Below are 21,758 nucleotides of genomic sequence, written 5' to 3'. Positions count from 1 at the left end.
AATATGCTGGAAATGTATATTTTTCTGAAAAAATGTGATTTATTTTCCAAATTTGGATATGACAGCTTTCTAATAATTATAGTGTATATTAGACTCTTCACTTTCCTGTGTACATATTAGCGTCTGCTAAGTAATTATTGACTGCATACATGTAGTTTATATATTTTTGTAAATCGGGCACTAGCATTAAAATAATAAAAACTGTTTCATGATTATGACAATGTCGTTATTGTTAATTATTAAATTGTTGAAACATTTGTGTTCAGATGTTTGTGAAAATAACTGTTTTATACATAACCTGTTTTGAAGAGATTTTGTGATAAAAACAAAAAGTACTGGTAGTAAATTTACAGTTTTCAAGTAACATTTAGTAAATTGTTTAATAGGGAAAAGAAGGAAACAAAACTCTGCAGTTTTCTGCTTTAACCTTGTGTAAAACTATTTCTTGTTGAAATTCTACACTAGTAGCAATAGTTGCTGCAGGATAACACTACACTGATGATGAATTCATTTGGACAATCATGGACTTAAATTTGACACACTGACTTCCAATTTCACTTTGGTTTTGTGTTGTATGTTTCATTTCATGTCAACTGATTTTCGAGATTATATCCAATTAAGGTTCAAGCACTCTGTTCTGGACACACACCTCAGTCATGTAGGCTGTCTGTCCAGGACAGTGGGTTAGTTGGTTAGTGATAGAGAAGAGGGTGTAGTGGCCTTACACCTACCCATTGAACCCTTAAGAACTTGCTGTGGGTTGGAGCCGGTACCGGGCTGCGAACCCTGTACCTAACAGCCTGTAGTCCGATGGCTTAACCACTGCGCTACCGAGGCCGGTGTGTTGTATGTCTTCCAGCAACAGAATTTATAATCTTTTCATTCATTATAGTTGCCAGAAGTCTATTTCAGGCTTGTTTAAAAAAAAAAAAAAATTGTTGTTGTTGTTTTAATACTGGCATGTAAAACTGAGGAAAAGTATTATTTCTTCCAATATCAATTTTAGTTCTTTTAACAATTCAATATGCATTTGCAGTTGAGTATCAGTAGTTACAATTGTGCATCAGAGTAACTTAATGCTAATGTCAGGCTGTCTACTGTCATGACACAATTGGCCAGCTCGACAGTTGTATTGTAACTTCCGACTTATGATGGGTGCACTCAGATTAATAACTAATTGGTTGTAGAAAATACGATGAAAATAAGAGTTGTAAGAACACTCAGACTAGCAACTGGACAGTCATAGAAGTTGTGAGAGCAGAAAGTTGGCCAATTCTGTCGTGACATTTAACAAAGTTGCATTAAATAAAAAATATATCACGTTTAATTTATAAACCAAATCAGTTATCAGTTTTCAATTTATTTGTGCATATTTCAGTTTTTATGAAAACAATGAAGTTTGAAGTTACAAACTATATCTTTTTATAGTGTTTATTAAAATCATGCATATGTACATAAATTCAGGTATTGATGTCCTGTAATTAATAATGTAACTATTTGTATTTTCTATGTGTAGCATGATGCTTTAGATTAGCATGCTCATTGTGTGTACCAGTGGGTGAAATGGCTGTTAACATTTGTTGCTACAGCATAGATGTGCAGTGCATAGTATTGAATTCTGAAATTAACACATCAGCCAGACTGAGCAAAAAAACGTTCGCTAAACTGGTTTATGTGCTTCATATTAAACCAAATGTCTAATAAAAACTAGTATTTAACTAATATGACCTTTACCTTGATGGGGTCAATGCTGTGTAACAAAAATACAGTAATGCTTCTTTGTTAATAAATTGTTACATACTGGATGTTTTATTTGTTTTATCTTTTTGGAATATACACAGATGTCTTTTTAGTTTCTTTTTTTAGGGACTTTTTTTTTTTTTTCTTGACCATGCCCTTGTTAACAAAAGTCAACCCATGCAAAGGGAGAAGACCTGGATTGTTACAGTAATTATATACACACATAATGTTACTACTTTATAGGCAGAATTAATTAAAATAATATATTCACAAGGACCTGGATTTTAACAAGTATCTAGAGTAGATGAAAGTACATAATGCTATATGAGAATGAGAAAGAGAAGGAAGGAAATGTTTTATTTATCAACACACTCAACACATTTTATTTACGATTATATGGATCTTTTATATGCACCATCCCAATGACAGGATAGTATATACCACGGCCTTTGTTACACCAGTTGTGGAGCACTGGCTAGAATGAGAAATAGCCCAATGGGTCCACTGACGGGGATTGATCCTAGACCGACCGTGCATCAAGCAAATGCTTTACCAATGGGTTACATCCCGCCCTAGAAAGAGGAGGTTGGAAGAAATATTAACATACACACATGCACGTTTTTATTATGTACATATTTATCATTATTTATAACATTTCAGTGGTTTTACTTTACATCAATTCCACGTAACCTGACGAAAAAGATTAATAAACAAAAGTAATATTAAGATTAGATATCAAATAGAGAATTATTGTACATCACTTGATAACAAATTTATTAAAGCAGTTTTTACTGTAGTGAATGTTTCTCGATCAGGTAACCGGCCTCGGTGGCGTCGTGGCAGGCCATCGGTCTACAGGCTGGTAGGTACTGGGTTCGGATCCCAGTCGAGGCATGGGATTTTTAATCCAGATACCGACTCCAAACCCTGAGTGAGTGTTCCGCAAGGCTCAATGGGTAGGTGTAAACCACTTGCACCGACCAGTGATCCATAACTGGTTCAACAAAGGCCATGGTTTGTGCTATCCTGCCTGTGGGAAGCGCAAATAAAAGATCTCTTGCTGCCAATCGGAAGAGTAGCCCATATAGTGGCGACAGCGGGTTTCCTCTCAAAACCTGTGTGGTCCTTAACCATATAACCGTAAATGAAATGTGTTGAGTGCGTCATTAAATAAAATACTTCTTTCTTTCAATCAGGTATTTTTGTTTAATTTCGTTTTGGAAATGAGTAATGTTGACAATATATTTTGCATTTGTATTTACATATAAAATACTTGGCTAACAATAATAATAAATCAAAAATATTTATCTGTTTTCGTATTATTGATATATATAACGAATTCAAGGGATAAATTTAGGTTAAATATATAATTACAAGATGTCACCTTTAATAATTAGTCCAATAATTAGTAGTGGAACGTTAAAAAATAATATATACATGTGTGTATATATATATATATATATACTCTTCAAAAAAAGAAACGCAAAAAGGTACAAATGGGTTATAACTCCGATTTTATGTTTCCTACCGGTTCATGCTTTGTGAATATAAGGTCATTGCATGTCCCAAACACATTCCCACGGTTACATTCGATAAAACGCAGCTACTGTACAATAAAGTTCCAAAATGTGAATATTCGTAAAAACGCAGCCACGTGCAAACCATGTCACCACTGCACGTGCGTTGTCTGCACGTGCAACATGAACACCGACAGTATAAAAGTGCAGGGTGTTCGCTTGCCTGGCCTCTGTATCTGGCCGACAGTTGACAATCCAGGACATGCCACGTCTCAGTGAACCGCAGAGAAACAATGCCAGGTTTGCGCAGGATATCCGACCAGACCGTACGGAACCGCCTACGTGAGGTAGGAATTCGTGCCAGACGTCCAGTTCGAGGTGTCATCTTAACACCACAACACCGTCGACTCCGACTGCAGTGGTGCCAGATTCATCGACAATGGCCTCAACTGCGATGGAGACAGGTGTGGTTCAGTGACGAGTCCCGATTTCTGCTCCGACGTCATGATGGAAGATGTCGCGTGTATAGGCGTCGTGGTGAACGTTATGCGGCAAACTGCGTGCAGGAAGTGGACAGATTCGGCGGGGGTAGTGTCATGGTGTGGGCAGCCATCTCACACACTGGCAGAACTGACCTGGTCCACGTGCAGGGCAACCTGAATGCACAGGGCTACATTGACCAGATCCTCCGGCCACACATCGTTCCAGTTATGGCCAACGCCAACGCAGTGTTCCAACATGACAACGCCAGGCCTCACACAGCACGTCTCACAACGGCTTTCCTACAGAACAACAACATTAATGTCCTTCCTTGGCCATCGATATCACCGGATTTGAACCCAATTGAGCATCTATGGGACGAGTTGGACCGACGCCTCCGACAGCGACAACCACAGCCCCAGACCCTGCCCGAGCTGGCAGCAGCCTTGCAGGCCGAGTGGGCCACCATCCCCCGGGACGTCATCCGTACTCTGGTTGCTTCAATGGGCAGGCGGTGCCAAGCAGTTGTCAACACACGCGGAGGCCACACCCGGTATTGACTCCAGATGACCTTGACCTTGGTGGTGTGTCCTATTACTTACTCACAATGGACTAGAGTGAATTGTGAACAATCCTGCAACATTTGGTAATTATCGGACTCACCATTCAATAATTAAATCAATTCTCCAAATGTTATGACAATGTGGTTTTGCGTTTCTTCTTTTGAAGAGTATATATATATATATATATCTATACACACAAAACTGTTTTATATTCTTTTGAATGTCATTCCCCCTCCCCAGTAATGACATTTCGACAGTAAACCTCACCACATTTAGCAGTTTTATGTCATTCCATCCAGTGCACCATGACTTGTATACCAAAGGTCGTGGTATGTGCTATCCTGTCTACGATAAAAGATCCCTTTCTGCTAATGCAAAAATGTAGCGAGTTAAGCCTCTAAATTTACCAAATGTTTAACATCCAATAGCTGATGATTAATAATTCAATGTCTTCCAGTGGTGTCGTCAAACAAAACAAACTAACTTTCTGTCAGTTTAATGAAAACCAATGAAGCAATCCCTGGCAATACCTGTTAACTGTTCCTTTCAATTTACCATGCTTCTCTGGGGAACGGTTTGGAAAGGAAAGGAAAGGAAATGTTTTATTTAACGATGCACTCCACACATTTTAATTACGGTTATATGGTGTCGGACATTAAGTTAAAGACCACACAGATATAGAGAGGAAACCCGCTGTCGCCACTTCATGAACTACTCTTTTTCAATTAGCAGCAAGGGATCTTTTATATGCACCATCCCACAGACAGGATAACACATACCATGGCCTTTGATATACGTCATGGTGCACTGGCTGGAGCGAGAAATAGCCCAATGGGCCCACTGACCGGGATCGATCCCAAACCGACCACACATCAAGCGAACGCTTTACCACCGGGCTACGTCCCACCCCGAAGAGAATGGTTTGGATGCTTACATTAAATCTGTCATGTATTTGGAGTATGGCAACTCTTTTTTTTTTAAGTCAAACTGGAGTATATTTTTATAATTTAACCATTTAGAATAGACCATAAATTAGCTTTTCTTATATATATATATATATATATATATAAAATGGTGACTGCCCTCTAACAGTTTATAGGTGTTGTTTTTATTGCCCCAGATCAATGTGACAATGTCAAAGAGGCATCTCTTAAATAGTAAGTGAGATGGTGATAAAATGAAAGTGCATCTTTTTATTCATTGTATTTGGTTGAGTACGTACGATGTGACATCAGGTGTAGTGAAAAGGGATTCAGCTGCCAAGTCTGCTTTGAATTTGCCTCATACCAGGGTTGGTGTTCCTTACAGCGATTTTAAACATAGTTTTAACTAATATATCTTAGGAACTTGGCTAGATGATTAGAATGAAGAAGTTTGATTTGTTTAACGACACCACTGGAGCACACTGATTTATTAATCATCGGCTATTGGATATCAAAGGTATGGTCATTTTGACATAGTCATAGAGAGGAAACCTACTACATTTTTCCATTGATAGCAAGGGATCTTTTATATGCACCATCCCACAGACAGGATAGCACATACCACAGCCTTTGATATATCAGTCGTGGTGCACTAGCTCAATAGGGGTCTATCATAGACAAAAGGTGCATCAGGCATCTTCTTTACCAATAGGCTACGTCCCGACCCATGCTTGGAATGGCGCAGTTGCAAACAAGATTCATTCTGTCAAGCCAGTCCTGGGAGTGGCAGTCATATAAGCAATGTAGGAAGGATGAAATGGTCTTGTATCATGTTCGCATCAGTCATAGATATTCAACTCATTCATTCTGAAAAAGGATCCTTCAGCTCAATGTTCCATAACGGTGCATGACATTTTGTAGCCAAAGTACTCCGACTATAGAGGGCTAGACGGATATTTCCCAACAGATATTTAGCCCTTACATGTTCAAGGGATAAATATCTGTCCAAAAGTCCGTCTAGCCCTCTACAGTCAGAGTACTTGGGCTAGACATTTTGGTGGATTGCAATCACTGAGGATTAGAAAAGATATATTTTGTAGAAGAAATGTGATGGAATTATTTCAGTTCCATCCTGAACTTTTGTTGAAATGTATTCCCCTGTAATATTTATATTTTTGTACAGCTCTTTACAGTTTTAATTTAACTTTGAATTTTTATATTGATGTTGATAATCACTTCATTTTCACAATTATGTTAGTTTCACACACAACAGCCAATGTATTTTTTCATGCTGGGGAGTCGTTAAACCTTGATTGATTAATTAATTGACTCTTAAATAGTAATAGTTTAAACTTAACCAATTTAAATATAAAACAATCTTTAAAAAATAATCGTTAGTGTGCAATGTTTTCAATCTAAGACTGCATGTGTTAAATTGGTTATGGATAAAACTAGACCAGTGGCACATTTAGGAGGGCGAGATTTAGGAGGGTTATATCAGACTGACTCAACATTAGACACAAAAACCAGTCCTCCCAATCATGCCTTAGTTTGTGCGACTTGTAATGACTTTGTATCACCTTTTGTGGCACAAGGCATAGGAAATGCTCTAAATACCCTTGATTGTTTCCCTGTATGTTAACTTTCATGAAAATTGGATGAGAAATGAAGTTGGTAGAGAAGTGATAAAAATGGCCTTGACCTTTGAAGCTGAGGTAAAACATTAACTCATTCAAGATGTCCCGATCCTATTCCTGTATGTGTAGTTTCATGGAAATAGGATAAAAATTAAGTTTCAAGTAATGTGACCTTGACCTTTGATAGACAGGTGAAATATGAACCGTTTTAGGAGTTCTGATCATATTCCTAGGAAAATGTGAGAAATAATGTTGCTAGGGTGGTGAAGTTAAAGTTCTATTTTTAATAATAGTGACCTTACCTTTGATGCAGAGGCAAACATTGAACTTGTTTAATAATTCAATTTATTTAAATATGAAGTTTCATGAAAATTAGATGCTATTATTAGTAAGTGACCTTGACCTTCAATGGAGAGGTGTTAAGCACAAACTTATTTAAGATATGATTGATCCTATTCCTATATATGAAACTTCATGAAAATCAGATGAGAAATAAAATTACTGAGTCTTATTTCTATTTTTATAACAGTGACCTTGACCTTCAACACAGAGAGGCAAAATGCAAATTTGGTTAAGATGTAGTGATCCTATTCCTAAAAATGAAGTTTAATGAAAATCAGATGAGCTACTAGAGTAGTGACGTTGTGTCTCATATGTACAGGCCAGAGGGGATAAAAACATTTTAGAAATTCTTTGGCTCACAATATAATAAAAAATAATATCAATATCAATACAATGAACACATTCAAGCTTTTAACATTTATTTAACATTTAAAAAAGAGAAGTAAAATAAAGGCCCAAATTCTTCAACAACAAAACATTGCAAACTCTGCCTTGCAACACTGCAGCTCGTGTTAAATCAATATAAGAATTTGGGAAATTTCATCTACGGTATGGTACATGTTCACATTCAGGTGCTGAATATAACAAAATGGGTTAACAACAAGTTGATCAAAATTAAAAAAAAAAAAAAAAAACATTTGCTTATATTATGCTGGAGAAAATAACTGTTCTACTTAATATACTAGTATTCTAAGCATGTATACTACCAACTTACAATAAATACCTAAATAGTAGTCAACTTAGAATTTTCTGTAAGTACAAAGGCCATAATCTAACTGGTTGCATGTTTTGTTTTTTTAAAGATAAGGAACCGTATATAAACACTAGTTTGTTATTTTAAGTGTTTGGTAGTGTTTTTTAGGTCAAACTATGAAAGAACATGACCTCGCATTACAAATATTGATCACTGGAGGCAAAGATACAGAATAGTGCAATTACAAATACATGTAGTTCTATATCTCAAAGTAAAACCAAAAGATCCAAACAATCCAAAAACAAATATTTAAAACAAACAAGAATAGAAAGTGATAATGTAGCAAGTACGTTTGTTCAGTTTATTGAAAATGATGAGCAAAGCCCGAGAGTTGTCTAGCACTATATATGAGCAACAGATCACTGAAAATCACCAAAAGCACTATTTTACCTAAAAAAGATGAAAAAATGTTGAAGAGGAATTACTGCTAATAATAAATACTGATTGCAGATGAAGACTCAACAAAATTATATTGTCCTGCTATTAATAAAAGGAGTTATTTTTAGTCAAAACTTATCATTATGACAATTTGAATTGTTACAATTAAAACAAATTAATATGCTAAATTAAATGTATAAATATGCAGTTAAAGATAATTTTCACATATAATAATGACAGACATTTAAATACAGAATGCCGTCATTAGCAGCACAGCTGTACAAATACAGATGTCATCTTTTTTTCAAATAAAAATTATGTGGACCAACATAAAGCGTAAATGTTTAAAAAAAATAAAAATAATAATTTACTATTGCAATGTTGGTCTAACTAAAAGAAACACCAAAAATAATTTACCCTTAATATCAGTTTGGAAAACCTATTTTATTTCAAATAAATTGAGAAAAAAAATCACTTAGCAAGATGCTTTATTGAATTAAAGCTTTTAAGAACAAGTAATGACATCTACAAATGAGAAACAAAACAATGAAATAAAATTGATTACAGTACGAAAAATTCAAGCAGATCTATTTAACACTCCAAAACTGTTGAGAACAAACATATCAATTAATCAGCTGTTTAAGTTGGAACCGATACCTCCCAACACAGTAACTGGAATCAAATATGCTATAACACATTATTCAATCAACTGCAATTACCATTTATTAATCAATCTAGCAGCTGATGATATAACCATTTGATAGCTTCATACCCAAATAAGTATCTGCATTCTCGATAATTGCAAGGGAGATAACTGTGTATTTTGTTAAAGCAGAAAACTAAAAATAATGACAACTTTGATTGTTGAAACAAGGTCTGATTGTACATGAACCATTATTATGTGCAAGTGAACAGCTGGGAATAAATACATGTGATCATTTCGCTGGATTCCAGTGTTGTCACCACTATGTTATACAAGCACTGCAAAAGCAGGGGCGGCACAGACAGTACGGCCATGGCCGTACCACTTTAAAGAGGTACGGCCACTTTTTTTTTTGTGCGTTATATTTGTTGTATCTGTGAAAATTTCCTTCACACGTGAATTTGAAAGGAGAGTCTGGCAATCTCGAGCCGAACCACTATTTTTTTTACATAATGCTGTCCCTGGAAAAGTCAATGCACACTGAAATCAATAAAACTAACAATTAGGTGGTTTTCTTCAGACTACTAGCACAAAATATAGTTTACATAAAAAAAGCAACACAACCCTAAGTTCAGCTAGCTGTTTTTCTCTAACATTTGTGAACAATTTTGACTGGTTCCCAAAGTGGTAATTTAGTTTAACGTGAAGTTAATCAGTCTAACAGACTTTTTTTTCTGCTCAGTCTGGCTTAACTTAGTCCAGGCTTCCAACTGTTAAAGCTACCTGTCACTTAAAAATTAATTTATGTGACCCTACCGTTAATTTAATTCACTTAGATTTAGCTAATAAACTACTCTAACATAACATAATGTACAGTCTAATGTAAGTTTTGTTACAAAAAATACTACATATAATTCTCTGGGCAAGGTTTAAGCTGTTACTCAATTTAGCAAACATTTCATAATGAAATCTGCCAACTACAGACCTGTTATTTAGTTTCATTCTATTTAGCTAAAAATAAACTAAGTCCTAACAGTTTATTTTATCCAGTTTAAATTATGCATACTCTGCATCTCAAATCAACTATAAACAAAAACCTTCAACTCTAAAGAGTTAAAATAACTAACAAATGAACATCACATAATGCAACAGATATGGTTCGGCATGTTAAAGCTAGCCATGGTTAGATTGTTAACTTTGGCAATCACTGTATTTGACAGTCTTCCACCCTTTAAAAAAGTCAGCACATGTTTAAAGCTATCGTATCTTCTGGATATAAATGACAAAATTGATAATTATTCTGAAAAGGCAACTCGTTCCTTTTTTTAAGCAGTTCATATATTAATTCCCTGAAGAAGACGTGGATATTTAGTGTAAATATTACAAACGAATTACTGTGGTTGGTAAGATCTATAACATCCACTGACATAGATTGTATTTAAACTGATGCATTATATTGTACATCATGTGTGCTATAATCCTTTATCTAAAGCTCTGCTATATTATTCTCACTAAAGATGATGTTCTCTTAATGGGAAAATTAACAAACGTATATATATTTGACAGATCTGAAAGTTTTCAGCGGAGTACAAAAAACACTGTTTTAAGTTTTTATGTGCCTCTGAAATCTGATAAATAACAATTTACCATATATTTGTGCAGTTCTAATTTGGAACATTCGCTTGAGAATTGCTTACAACTGATGAAGATTTTTCAAATATTTTATGCCACTACTCATTACAAAAGAATAAATTCATATTTACTAAAGCTGTTTTCTGTTTAGTCTGAGAGGATATCGGAAAACATTATTTTTATTCACCCTCATTTAGCAGACTAGTTATCAATAATCAACTATTGATGTTGAAAAGTAGTCATAGTCAGCCACAATTCTCAAATGCTAGTAATTGTTAAATGGCAGTAATATTCCACTACTATTATTGAATGCTAGTAATATTAAACTACACTTGTCGAATGGCAGTACTATTCAACTACTATTGTTGAATGCTAGTAATATTCATCTACAACTGTTGAATGGCATCAATATTCAACTACAACTGGTAAATGGTAGTAATATTCAACTACAATTTTCAAATGGTAGCCATTTTCAACTACAACTGTTAAATGGTAGTAATATTCAACTACAACTGTCAATAATATTCACCTACAACTGTCTAACTGGTAGTAATAATCAACTACAACTGTGAAATGGTAGTGATATTCAACTACAATTGTCATTAGGTAGCAATGTTCAACTACAATTGTCAATTGGTAGCAATATTCAACTAGTTGCTAAATGGTAGCAATATTCAAGTATAGCGTCACTGAACCTTCGTAATGCTTCTACAAATCTTACTGCAGATTCCTCATCAGCCATATATATAAATACACAAAAGCAGGGTAATTATTATCAACAGTCATACAGGAAAATGTTTCTTTAGTCCAGGCTAGTTCACTACGTCGTGGTTAGAGTTGTTCATGTGGAGCTGGCAGTTTGTTTTCATTTGGCTTTACGTTCCAGATATCTTTAGCATAGTCGCAGATGGTTCGATCACTGGAAAATTTTCCACAGGTGGCAATATTGAATGCACATTTCTTCAGCCATTCCATTCGGTTCTGTTTTGAAAAAAAAAAAAGAGAGAAGAGAATTTGTTTTGCATAAGTATAAAATATTCAGCTGCAGTAGTAGTTCATTTTAATAACTACTAATATTACTTAGTTTATCATAAATATTATAATCGTAGTTTGATGGATGTCACCTATTTACAGCTATACATAGTAGTTAGTTTATCAAAGTATTACTCTCTTCTCGCTGGGTGAAAATTAAAGGGGAGGGAGGTTGGAGCAGATAACTGAAAAATATGTATAAAGGAACATCACAAGTTTTCCCCATGGACCCTTCACCCCTCCCCAACACGTTTTTAAAAATTAAATAACTAAATAATAAGACTAGTATAATGATAGTGTTTACCATGTACACTGCATTAACTTGCTCTTGACATTTCATGTAGGTACTGTAGTCTGCTAGAAGACGGAACCTTAAAAAAAAAAAGTAAACGTAGTCTTTCATCAACAAAATAACACAAATGTTTTAACTGCTAAGAATAAAACAAGTGTTTCAGTGTGAACACAATCCCCTTCAGATTAAGCACAATGACATTTTACATATGTTCAGTTATTGTGAATAGCAATACACTGCTTATTCTAATTCAACATTTTTGTAAGAACAAATCTGACCAAGTCTTTCATGGGTAGACTCATAAATGTGTCAATCATCTTTTTAATGCATTCAGAGCTTAAAATTTAGGATTCGACTTATAGCTAAGAATGACTAATAGGTGAATATATGCAAGACTAGATTTAGATTTGAGATTACTAGTAAATGACTGAACAGACTAAAACCTTATGAAAACTGGCCAATAAAAGAAAATGATATTGATATCACCAGATTCGTTAATTTTGCAACCACCTATTATAAATAAGCATCTCAAATATCTGAACATCTGAGAAGGTATGCAGGAAAATAAATGGAAATAAACTTGAAGAAAAAAAAGAATATATTCTGTGCAGTTTACAAACCTGTCATCATTAACTAGGCTGTTAAAGATGTCGTGGAAAAGGTGTGGTTCCCCTGGAGAGAAGTATCCAGTGTTGATCTGGTCGAGAACCTGCTTCAGTTCAGCATTCTTCTCATAGTACTCTCTGGGATTGTAGCTACATAAAAATAAATATACCAAAATATACAAGCCAAAAAGTCTTTTGTTACTTAAGATGTAGTACTAGTATATGTACATTTCCATAAAAAAGGCAACCTCTCATTAAATTTGTGATAATCATTTTAACCTACAATAATTGGTACCATTTGAAAGCTATGACACTACGATTTACTGAAACTGAATATACAAATAGGATTTTATTTATTGCTGAGACATGCTTTTTATTAATCCTGCACATTTGGGAGGACCATTTTAATCTGTAGCCCCATAAATAACCTTAAAATAGGGTCAAATGATCCCATCAATAACATTAAACTATATATTAACTATATTCACAGTTCAATGTTTAACTGTTTGAATTATATGCCTTCACATTGGAACTGCCACAAATTTGAAATCTTAACCATTTTCATTTAATGGCAAAAATTGACAGAGGTAAAAATATGGCTTACTCTTCTTATTTTTATAAACTACATACATTTTGTTATACTTGTTTTAGCTCAATAAATCCTGATATCTGGAATTAATATTCAAAATATATTTGGCAGTGTATATGTCATACAAAAAACAACCCATAAGCATTAAAACAAAACAAAACCAGCTACTGACCCTCTTTTGTTGAGTGCATTTACATCATCAACAGTCATTCCAAAAATGAAGATGTTTTCACGTCCCATTTCTTCCATCATCTCAACATTGGCACCATCCAGAGTGCCAATTGTCAGTGCACCATTGGCCTATATGAATAGCATATAAACAAACATTCAGGACACACATATAAATACATGGTAAGTGTCAGAGCATTTTAAAAAAGTTTGCTGAAAAAGTATTCAAAAACAAAAATCATTAATGACCATCTTGAATACAGATTATTCTTCAAGCATAATGGCCTAATATTCCTTAATACATAGAGGCCATTTCATGATAATATATCTATAGTTCATATCATCTTAGACTACCGTAAAATATCTTTCAGTAACTTTACATTTAGAAAAACAAAAAAAGATTTTGAAAGTAAGAAAAATGTATTATATTTTTTGTTAATTTAGGTGCAACACCCCCCCCCCACCCCTCCCTATTTTAGGTACAGAAACGAAAACTTTTTTTTAAAATTCAACACCAATTTGTTTTTCCTCCTGAACCAAACTGATGTTGCTAAATAGATTAAAACCTCTCGAGAGGCTAAAAAAGACTATAGTACTGTCAGAAATAGAATAAAAATGATTTTCGTCGATTATGTCTTACATATTAAACAGACAAGTAAATATTTTGTAAATATCTATTTAAATATAGTCTACCTAATTTAGTATTTATTTGTTTCGGCTCTCATTGATGCACAAGGTAGTGTTTACTCTTGAAGTTAAAAGAAATATGTCAGTAAACATGTGATTTGTGCACTTTATTGGAACAGACTATAATAAATTTTGGTCAACTTGTGTCAGTTTCATTGCTGTTTCAATATGTGAGGGACCACTGATGATGGTTTACCCCTATTCCTCTTCAAAACTAAATATTTGTAGACATTTATAAGTAACTTTTGAGCAAAACTGTCAAGAACCATTTTGAGTTAGTTATTTATTATACCGGTATTAAAGGTGCCATCTCAAAGTTGCATAATAACAGCTATTGCAAATCATGTTTTTATTAAATTTTGCTTTAACATTTAAAGATTACACCTTTAACTATATGCCCATAAATGAATATAGGAAATAATTTTATCCACTAGTAGAAAATATATTTTTATTGGAGAATCTTTATCACAAGTGGTTGCAAGATTGTGTAAATTTCTAATGTACTAATATTGAATTTATATTCACTAAATATGCTGGTCATAATTAATAATTTATGCTGCAATTCAAAATAATCAGTTAACTTGCAGTTTTAAATTAAAAGTTTGTTTAAAGGTAAATGAAACTGACACATATCCACCAAAATGTGTTATAGTCTGTTCCAATATAGGTCACAAATCTCCTGTTTACTGACATCTTTATTTTAATTTCAAGAGTAAACACCACCTTGTACATCAATGACAGCCCAAACAAGTGAATGCTAAATGAGGTAGAGTATCACTGAATAGATATTTACAAAATATTTACTTATCAATTTAATATGAAAGAAATAAGTGATGAAAATAATTTTTATTCTATTTCTGACACTACTTTAGTCAACAACATATACGTTTAATGTCATGACAAGAGACAAACTAAAAGGTGGTCCAAAGCACAATCTCTGCAAGACAACTGGTATATCAAAGGCCCTGGTATGTGCTATCCTGTCTGTGGAATGGTGCATATAAAAGATCACTTGCTACTAATGGAAAAAATGTAGCAGGTTTCCTCTCTAAGACCATATGTCAAAATTACCAAATGTTTGACATCCAACAGCCGATGATTCATAAATCAATGTGCTCTAGTGGTGTCCTTAAACAAAACAAACTTTTTAAAGCACATTCTGGCGACGTTTAACAGACAAACACAAACAGCCTACCATGAACTTCATGTTTCCAGTGCCCGATGCTTCAGTTCCAGCCAAAGAGATCTGCTCACTGAGGTCTGCTGCTGGGATGATCTTCTCAGCCATCGAGACTCGGTAGTTCTCCAGAAAGATGAGCTTGAGGCGGTCGCCCACTATTGGATCATTGTTGATCACATCGCCAACACTGTTGATCAGCTTGATTATCAGCTTAGCCATGTGGTAGCCTGGAGCAGCCTAAAATACAAATGAATATATATATATATAAATAGTAAAACATTAATAACGGCAACTTTCATAATTTAATGAATATCCACTAACAACTATATGAGTAGAAATAAATATACAATAATTGATTAACATATTACAACTTGACACTAATTTAACATCCTTCCCCCAATGCAAAATGAACCCAGGGTTCATACACTTAAAGGAAGTCAAAATTCCAGGGTTTTTCAAGCACTTTCCAGGTCAACTTTACCAAAATTCCAGGACCTTACCAAGTTTCCACAGGTCGTTAAACACGCAAGTGCCAACCATCTTTGTGGGTTTACAATAGATTCATTAACTTGACACGCTCCCTGAACTTGCTAAATACCCAGCGGCAAAAAGTGACAAACTTTCTTTTCCAATATGGCGACGCTGTCGCTTGGATCTCGTGGCCGCGTGATCCTCACATCGCAAGATAGAAAACAACAACAACAAACATTCACACGTCAACTGAGCCGGTAAACATCGATTGGCTGGACGATTGGCATTTGAATTGTGCCGCGAAAATGAAACAAATAATTTAATTACATGTTAAATAAAGTAAATAAAGCCTCCGTTTTAGGCGTTTATATTTTATTTGACATCAAATTATCATTTTCAAGGGTTTTCCAGACCGCAAGATGATTTTCAAGGGTATTCAAGCACTGGAATACTTTAGTTTATTTTTAAGGGTTTTCAAGGGTTTACCAGGCGCGTACGAACCCTGAGAACCAACAACCCCAGCACATGATGCAGTTATGCAAATTACCACTATTAAATATTGGAAATATTTTTGACAATTAACACCACCAAGAATTAAATGTAAACAAACCCAAACAAACCCACCTCGCCTAACACCACACCTAATTATTTTTGTGTTGCTCTGAGTAAGAGGTTGAGGACACAACTATCAAATAAAACTAGCCTAGTTTCCACTGGTTTTACATACAAAACAAATGTCAACTTTTTTTATTTAATAAATTTGTAATAAAACTAAAGGAACTCATCATTTTGTGTTTACGATGTGTTATCTTTTAAAGTTGCAGTTAACAGACACATTGTATGCATGTCCCAAAGCAATAATATGATGCATTATTTTCCTGAGTTACATTATCTTTTTTTCCCTCTCTCTATTAAAAAATATTACATTTACCAACTATAAAATTAATACCTGTTCTCAAGTTTAACTTCATAAATGTCACTAAACTAATACAAACATCTTTAACAGAAAAGAAATGGCTACAAAAATATTATACATAATATTTATAAAGAATTTTATCTTGCAACAATATTCTGTATCTCACAAAATGCAAGATTAATATAAACAGTACTAAAACAACTATAAAATGAATAACATAAATACTTTAATTTGAACATACCTGAACCATGTTAAAATTACTCAACTCAACTTAAATTTGAAATGGTTTTTGAAGAATTTAAAAAAAATCTAATCTTACCTTGCCTCCAATCAAAACAGTCCTTGGTACAAATTTCATGTTTGGATTTTTCTTCAGTCGGTTGTAAATGGTGATCACATGCATCACATTGAGAAGCTGACGTTTGTACTCATGGATCCTCTTTACTTGCATGTCAAAGATGGACGAGGCATTCACTTTTATGTGGTAATGCTTTTCGATGTAAGCACACAGTTTCTGTTTGTTCTCATCCTTAACACGACCAAGCTGATCCAAGAATGCTTTTTCAGTGGCAAATTTCTTAAGTTTTTGCATTTCGCTGAGATTGATCACCCAATCTTCTCCAATTTTCTAACAAAACAAAAACTGTTGTAACCAAAATTGTTCATGTGATCATATTAGAATTAACAAAAGAACTATTTGCATATAAACTATATTCAGAATTTTAAGACGTTGTTTCCGCCAATGCCTATCCCATGCTCGCAACTACAAACCAAAATCATAATGATTTGACATTACATATTTGTATTATTATATTCAGTGTAATCTTCAAACTATATGAATCAGTGTATAAATAAAACTCAGATACAACATTCATTCACGAGGGACAGGTAATTTGTAACTCCTCGTAGTGGGTTGGTTATTCTCTTTATTACCCATTGTCAGTTTTAACTGGGGGTTTTTACATAAAAATCCCTCTTCTTACTAAAGCAATTCCATCATACATTACATAACCATACACATTTTATTAGAAAATAAATATTTTTCAATATTCTTTGTGCCTGTGCTTATGAAATATTCCATTTCATGTTTATGAAAAGAAATTAGTCAAACTGTTTTTGTAAATTTTTGTAGATTGTATTACGTATGTGTAATCTGACTCATGAATGGACAATGAAAGTGAACTTCCAGTCTTAGCGAACAACAAACCAAACGTTGTAATTTTTAAGCCAGACAAACGGTAGCTGTAGAAGTAATATGTACACTGTGCAATCATCAGAAGAAAAAAACAACTTTTATTTCTATGGACATAGAACACAAGTGATAAAATAATAGAGCAACCTATTGACATAATGACTTAGAAAACAACTGAAAATGAAATTCAAAGCACTTAGATTACCTCAGCAATGACATCAGCTAAACCAGGATTACACATCAGAAGCCACCGCCGTGGAGTGATTCCATTGGTCTTGTTTTGAAATTTGCCAGGAAACATTTCATGAAAGTCCTTGAAGCTACAAAAGTTAACAGGACTAAGAATGAAGAACAGCCAGCCATGTTCGTTTAAGACAGAACCGGGATTTTTTTTAAAAAGCATGATCACCCAACGGATCAAGCCCTTTTAAGGGCTAAAACTAGGGGACAACCATGGGGGACCAACAACGACGGCTACCAATAGACTAGGTTCCAAAATAAGCTACTATTCAACAAACTAAAATAAAAAATTAAGCATTAGCTCCCCTCTCTCTTTCGATGAACCGTCCCAAAACACGCCAAAATATCTTCAAGAAAATTTGCGCAACCATTACCTTTTTGACAATCTTACGGTATATTAAAAATTTAATAGCACAACAAATGCCCCCACCCACTACCGACCCTGTTGGGCTGCTGGTATTCTCTTGAACTTGCCAGCGAGGGTGGTCTCCTCCTCCCACCCACCCCAAATCTTTTTCCTGTCCTCGATGAAGGAGCTGGCCCAGGACGACACCTGCACCCCTGACCAGCATGCACCACATCAGCTTGTTCTGATTGTGCATGTTAAACCCTATGACCTGACCTGACCAGAATGAAGAAATAATAAAAATCACATTTAAACATAACATTTAATCAAACCAAAACTATATTTATTACATTACAGTGCATTACTTTTATTAAATAATTAATGTAAAATTTCTCATAAGAATGTAAAGTGAAGAAAATGTTTCAAAAAACGTGTCACAAACATGAAATTTGCAGACAATTAACAGAAATAACAGGAGAACTATCATTCAAGTTGGTAAACAAATGTTGAAATACTTACGTCTCAGTTCTAATAATCTCTGAATGGATTGCAGCCACACCATTGACAGCATGAGAGCCAACTATAGCTAAATGTGCCATGTTGATTCTTTTCTCTCCCATCTCTTCTACCATAGACATTCGGCCAAGTCGGGCCATGTCATTTGGCCACTTTTTCTTAACTTCCTGTTAAAATGAAATAAAGATTTCTGTTTAGCAAATATGCCACAAAATATTGTGTATGGTTTGAGAATTGTACCATAGCCCTAATATGGGCTTATAACAACAGGTGTAATTAAAAGGAACATATAATTGTGAAACCTCTTCAAGGATAATAACTGAAATAAGAAACCATTTTCAGACCTTGTCTTTTAAGGTGCGCGAGTGCGATCGCGCTCATACAGCGCATGTAATTTCAATCTGGCGAGTGTGAAAAATAACGCACCATACACTTAACAAACAGCGCACGTAAAATAATTGTGTATACTGATTGCCACTATTTACCGTATTGCCACTATTTACCTTGTGAAAGACCAGAAGAAAAAAAAAGTGACATGAACGGTATGCAAGCTTTTAATATATGACTGGTACTTATTTTTGCTATACAAATTGGAACACACTGGTTTAATAGACATCTTCGAAGATGTTCCAATCCGATCAAAACTCCTTTGCCTATTTAATTTATTATTAATTAGAAACAGTTCACTTTTGTAAGGTAATAGATCACAATGCCTGGTAAGGCTAACTCATTTATAATGTTCATAATATGTTATGAAAAAAAAGGAACTGAATTAAATAGTAGCATCTGTAGCCTACACAAATGAACTCGTTACGGAAATCAGTGAAGTCGGTAAAATTGTCTTGATTAGTTCATAACTGTTAGCCTACAAAGCTTACGTGAGGTCCCGAAAATGGCATGCGTGTAAAGTTCGACTTTCTTTAAAAAAGAAATGAAATTTAGATGAAGACAATTCAGAAGTAGAGGGAATAATAAAAAGAAGGAAAATAAATTGTAATAGGTACATGTATGTAGGAATAGTCTCATTTATAAAAAAAGCTATTTTTTTAACGTCTATTCTTTATCTTTTTTTATCTTTAAAAAAAATTGAATTAAAACTTCATTTAAATATTTGTATTTCAGCCAGAGGTTAATGAATGTACATCTATTATTTATGTATGTATATATGTACAAAATAAAGTAACAGTAATCAATGATCATAGCCGACTATTTAATTTTTGTTTGTTTCAATACGCTTGTTAGAATGTCACAGACCATGTGACTGGTTTTTCCCATTCCAACTATCCTATCATGTTTGTTGTACATAATAATAAAATTCAACTCATTACTAAACATAAGTTTAATTGTATGGTCATAGATCTTTAAAGACAATGGTTTATAAGTCTACATGTGACTGAAATAAAACAAGCATTCTGAGAGTACTGATAAAGGAATACATGCTCCCAACCAGACACAGTTCAACTTTATTGTTGTGCTTATATCCAATTAAGTTTCAAGCACGCTGTCCTGGGCACACACCTCAGCTATCTGAGCTGTCTGTCCAGAACAGTGGGTTAGTGAGAGAAAAAGAGGGTGTAGTAGTCTTACACGGAGTCGTTAAAACTCACTCTGGGTAGGAGCCGGTACTGAATGCAGTACCTACCAGCCTTATATCTGATGGCTTAACTACGACGTCACCAGGCAAAAAATATTTTTGTATCGCCTAAGTTCAAGGACCATAACTCTCTCAAAAATTGATAAATTGCCATGAAAGTCAAACTTGATCTGTAACAGTAAATGATAAAGCTGTACACAAAATGTGAACTCAATATCTGGAAAATTATTTGTGGAACAGACGGATGGACAGTCACACAGAAGGATGGAAATGAAACCTAGTCCCCTCTGGTTGAATCGGTAGGGGACTAATAAAAATTAACAATTGTACTTATTGTTTCTTTATTTCCAAGATTTTTGTCAAAAATAAATATGCCAGAAAAAGTAATGTAGGTATTTCATCGATTGTGCTCATATATAAAGTCATCATATGAAAAACGTATGTGTTTTTTAACTTAACATATATTCATAATCATGTTCATGGTCAGTGTTTTGTGACTAATACAAAAATATCCATGACTAAATAGAACCCAGTAAGTTCTGGAATTTCACGATTTTATTTTGCTACTGCAATGAAGAATTATTACTAATGAATACTGAGCCACACTTCTTGCAAACTCAACTCATCACAATCACAACGAGATTGTGTATAACTGTTGTGATAGTCACCATGTAGTCAGTAGCCTATAGTGTGTTCAAACACTAATAGTGTCCAATATGCATTAAGTAGAAAATGTAAGTGACATCGTATTAAAATTTTGTTATTGCATTCTCGTACTTCCAATCTCAAGTACACATTGATGAAAGCAAGCAGTCTGAGAGTACTGCTAAAGCAATATCAGTCCCCTGCTGGGTGCAACTTATTTTTTTTATCTCACAAGTTCAAGGGCCATAACTCTGTGAAAAATGGGTAAATGGGTTCGTAACAGAACATAACAAAGCAATACACACAACTGTCCCCCTGAAAAGATCAGAAAACAAATTCACGGGCCATAACTCGGTCAAAAATGGGTAAATCATCAGGAAAGTCAAACTTGATCTGTAAAAGTGCATTGTAAAGCCATACACAAAATTTCAGATCAATATCCTGAGGCATTTGGGGAAAATATCTGGAAAACAAATTTCCATATCTCCTAAGTGCAAGGGCTATAACGCTATCAAAAATAGGTAAATTGTCACGAAAGCAAAATTTGCTATGTAATAATATATTATAAAACTGCACAAAATATTTGAGCTCAATATCTTATGGCATTGTGAAAAACCCCATCTGGAAACCTATAAGTGGAACAGATGGATGGACAGACAGAGAGACGGACAGAGAT

General features: G+C 34.3%; 1 protein-coding gene across 1 annotated transcript in view; it reads right to left on the bottom strand.

The window, feature by feature from the left end:
• Positions 1-7,607: 7,607 nt before the first annotated feature.
• The window catches only part of LOC121371383 (glycogen phosphorylase, muscle form-like), a 33,166-nt gene continuing 19,015 nt past the window's right edge, over positions 7,608-21,758 (bottom strand). Inside the window, exons 10-17 of the mRNA XM_041497229.1 lie at positions 18,847-19,010; positions 17,947-18,061; positions 16,869-17,177; positions 15,178-15,399; positions 13,300-13,427; positions 12,554-12,688; positions 11,946-12,012; positions 7,608-11,590 (exon numbers count right to left, since the gene is read on the bottom strand). Coding sequence (XP_041353163.1) covers positions 11,441-11,590; positions 11,946-12,012; positions 12,554-12,688; positions 13,300-13,427; positions 15,178-15,399; positions 16,869-17,177; positions 17,947-18,061; positions 18,847-19,010 — 1,290 coding nt within the window. The 3' untranslated portion in view covers positions 7,608-11,440. The remainder of the gene's footprint in view (positions 11,591-11,945; positions 12,013-12,553; positions 12,689-13,299; positions 13,428-15,177; positions 15,400-16,868; positions 17,178-17,946; positions 18,062-18,846; positions 19,011-21,758) is intronic.

This window comes from Gigantopelta aegis, chromosome 4 (assembly GCF_016097555.1).
Source record: "Gigantopelta aegis isolate Gae_Host chromosome 4, Gae_host_genome, whole genome shotgun sequence".
NCBI classification, from domain to species: Eukaryota; Metazoa; Mollusca; class Gastropoda; order Neomphalida; family Peltospiridae; genus Gigantopelta; species Gigantopelta aegis.
This window is presented reverse-complemented; position numbering and strand designations above follow the sequence as displayed.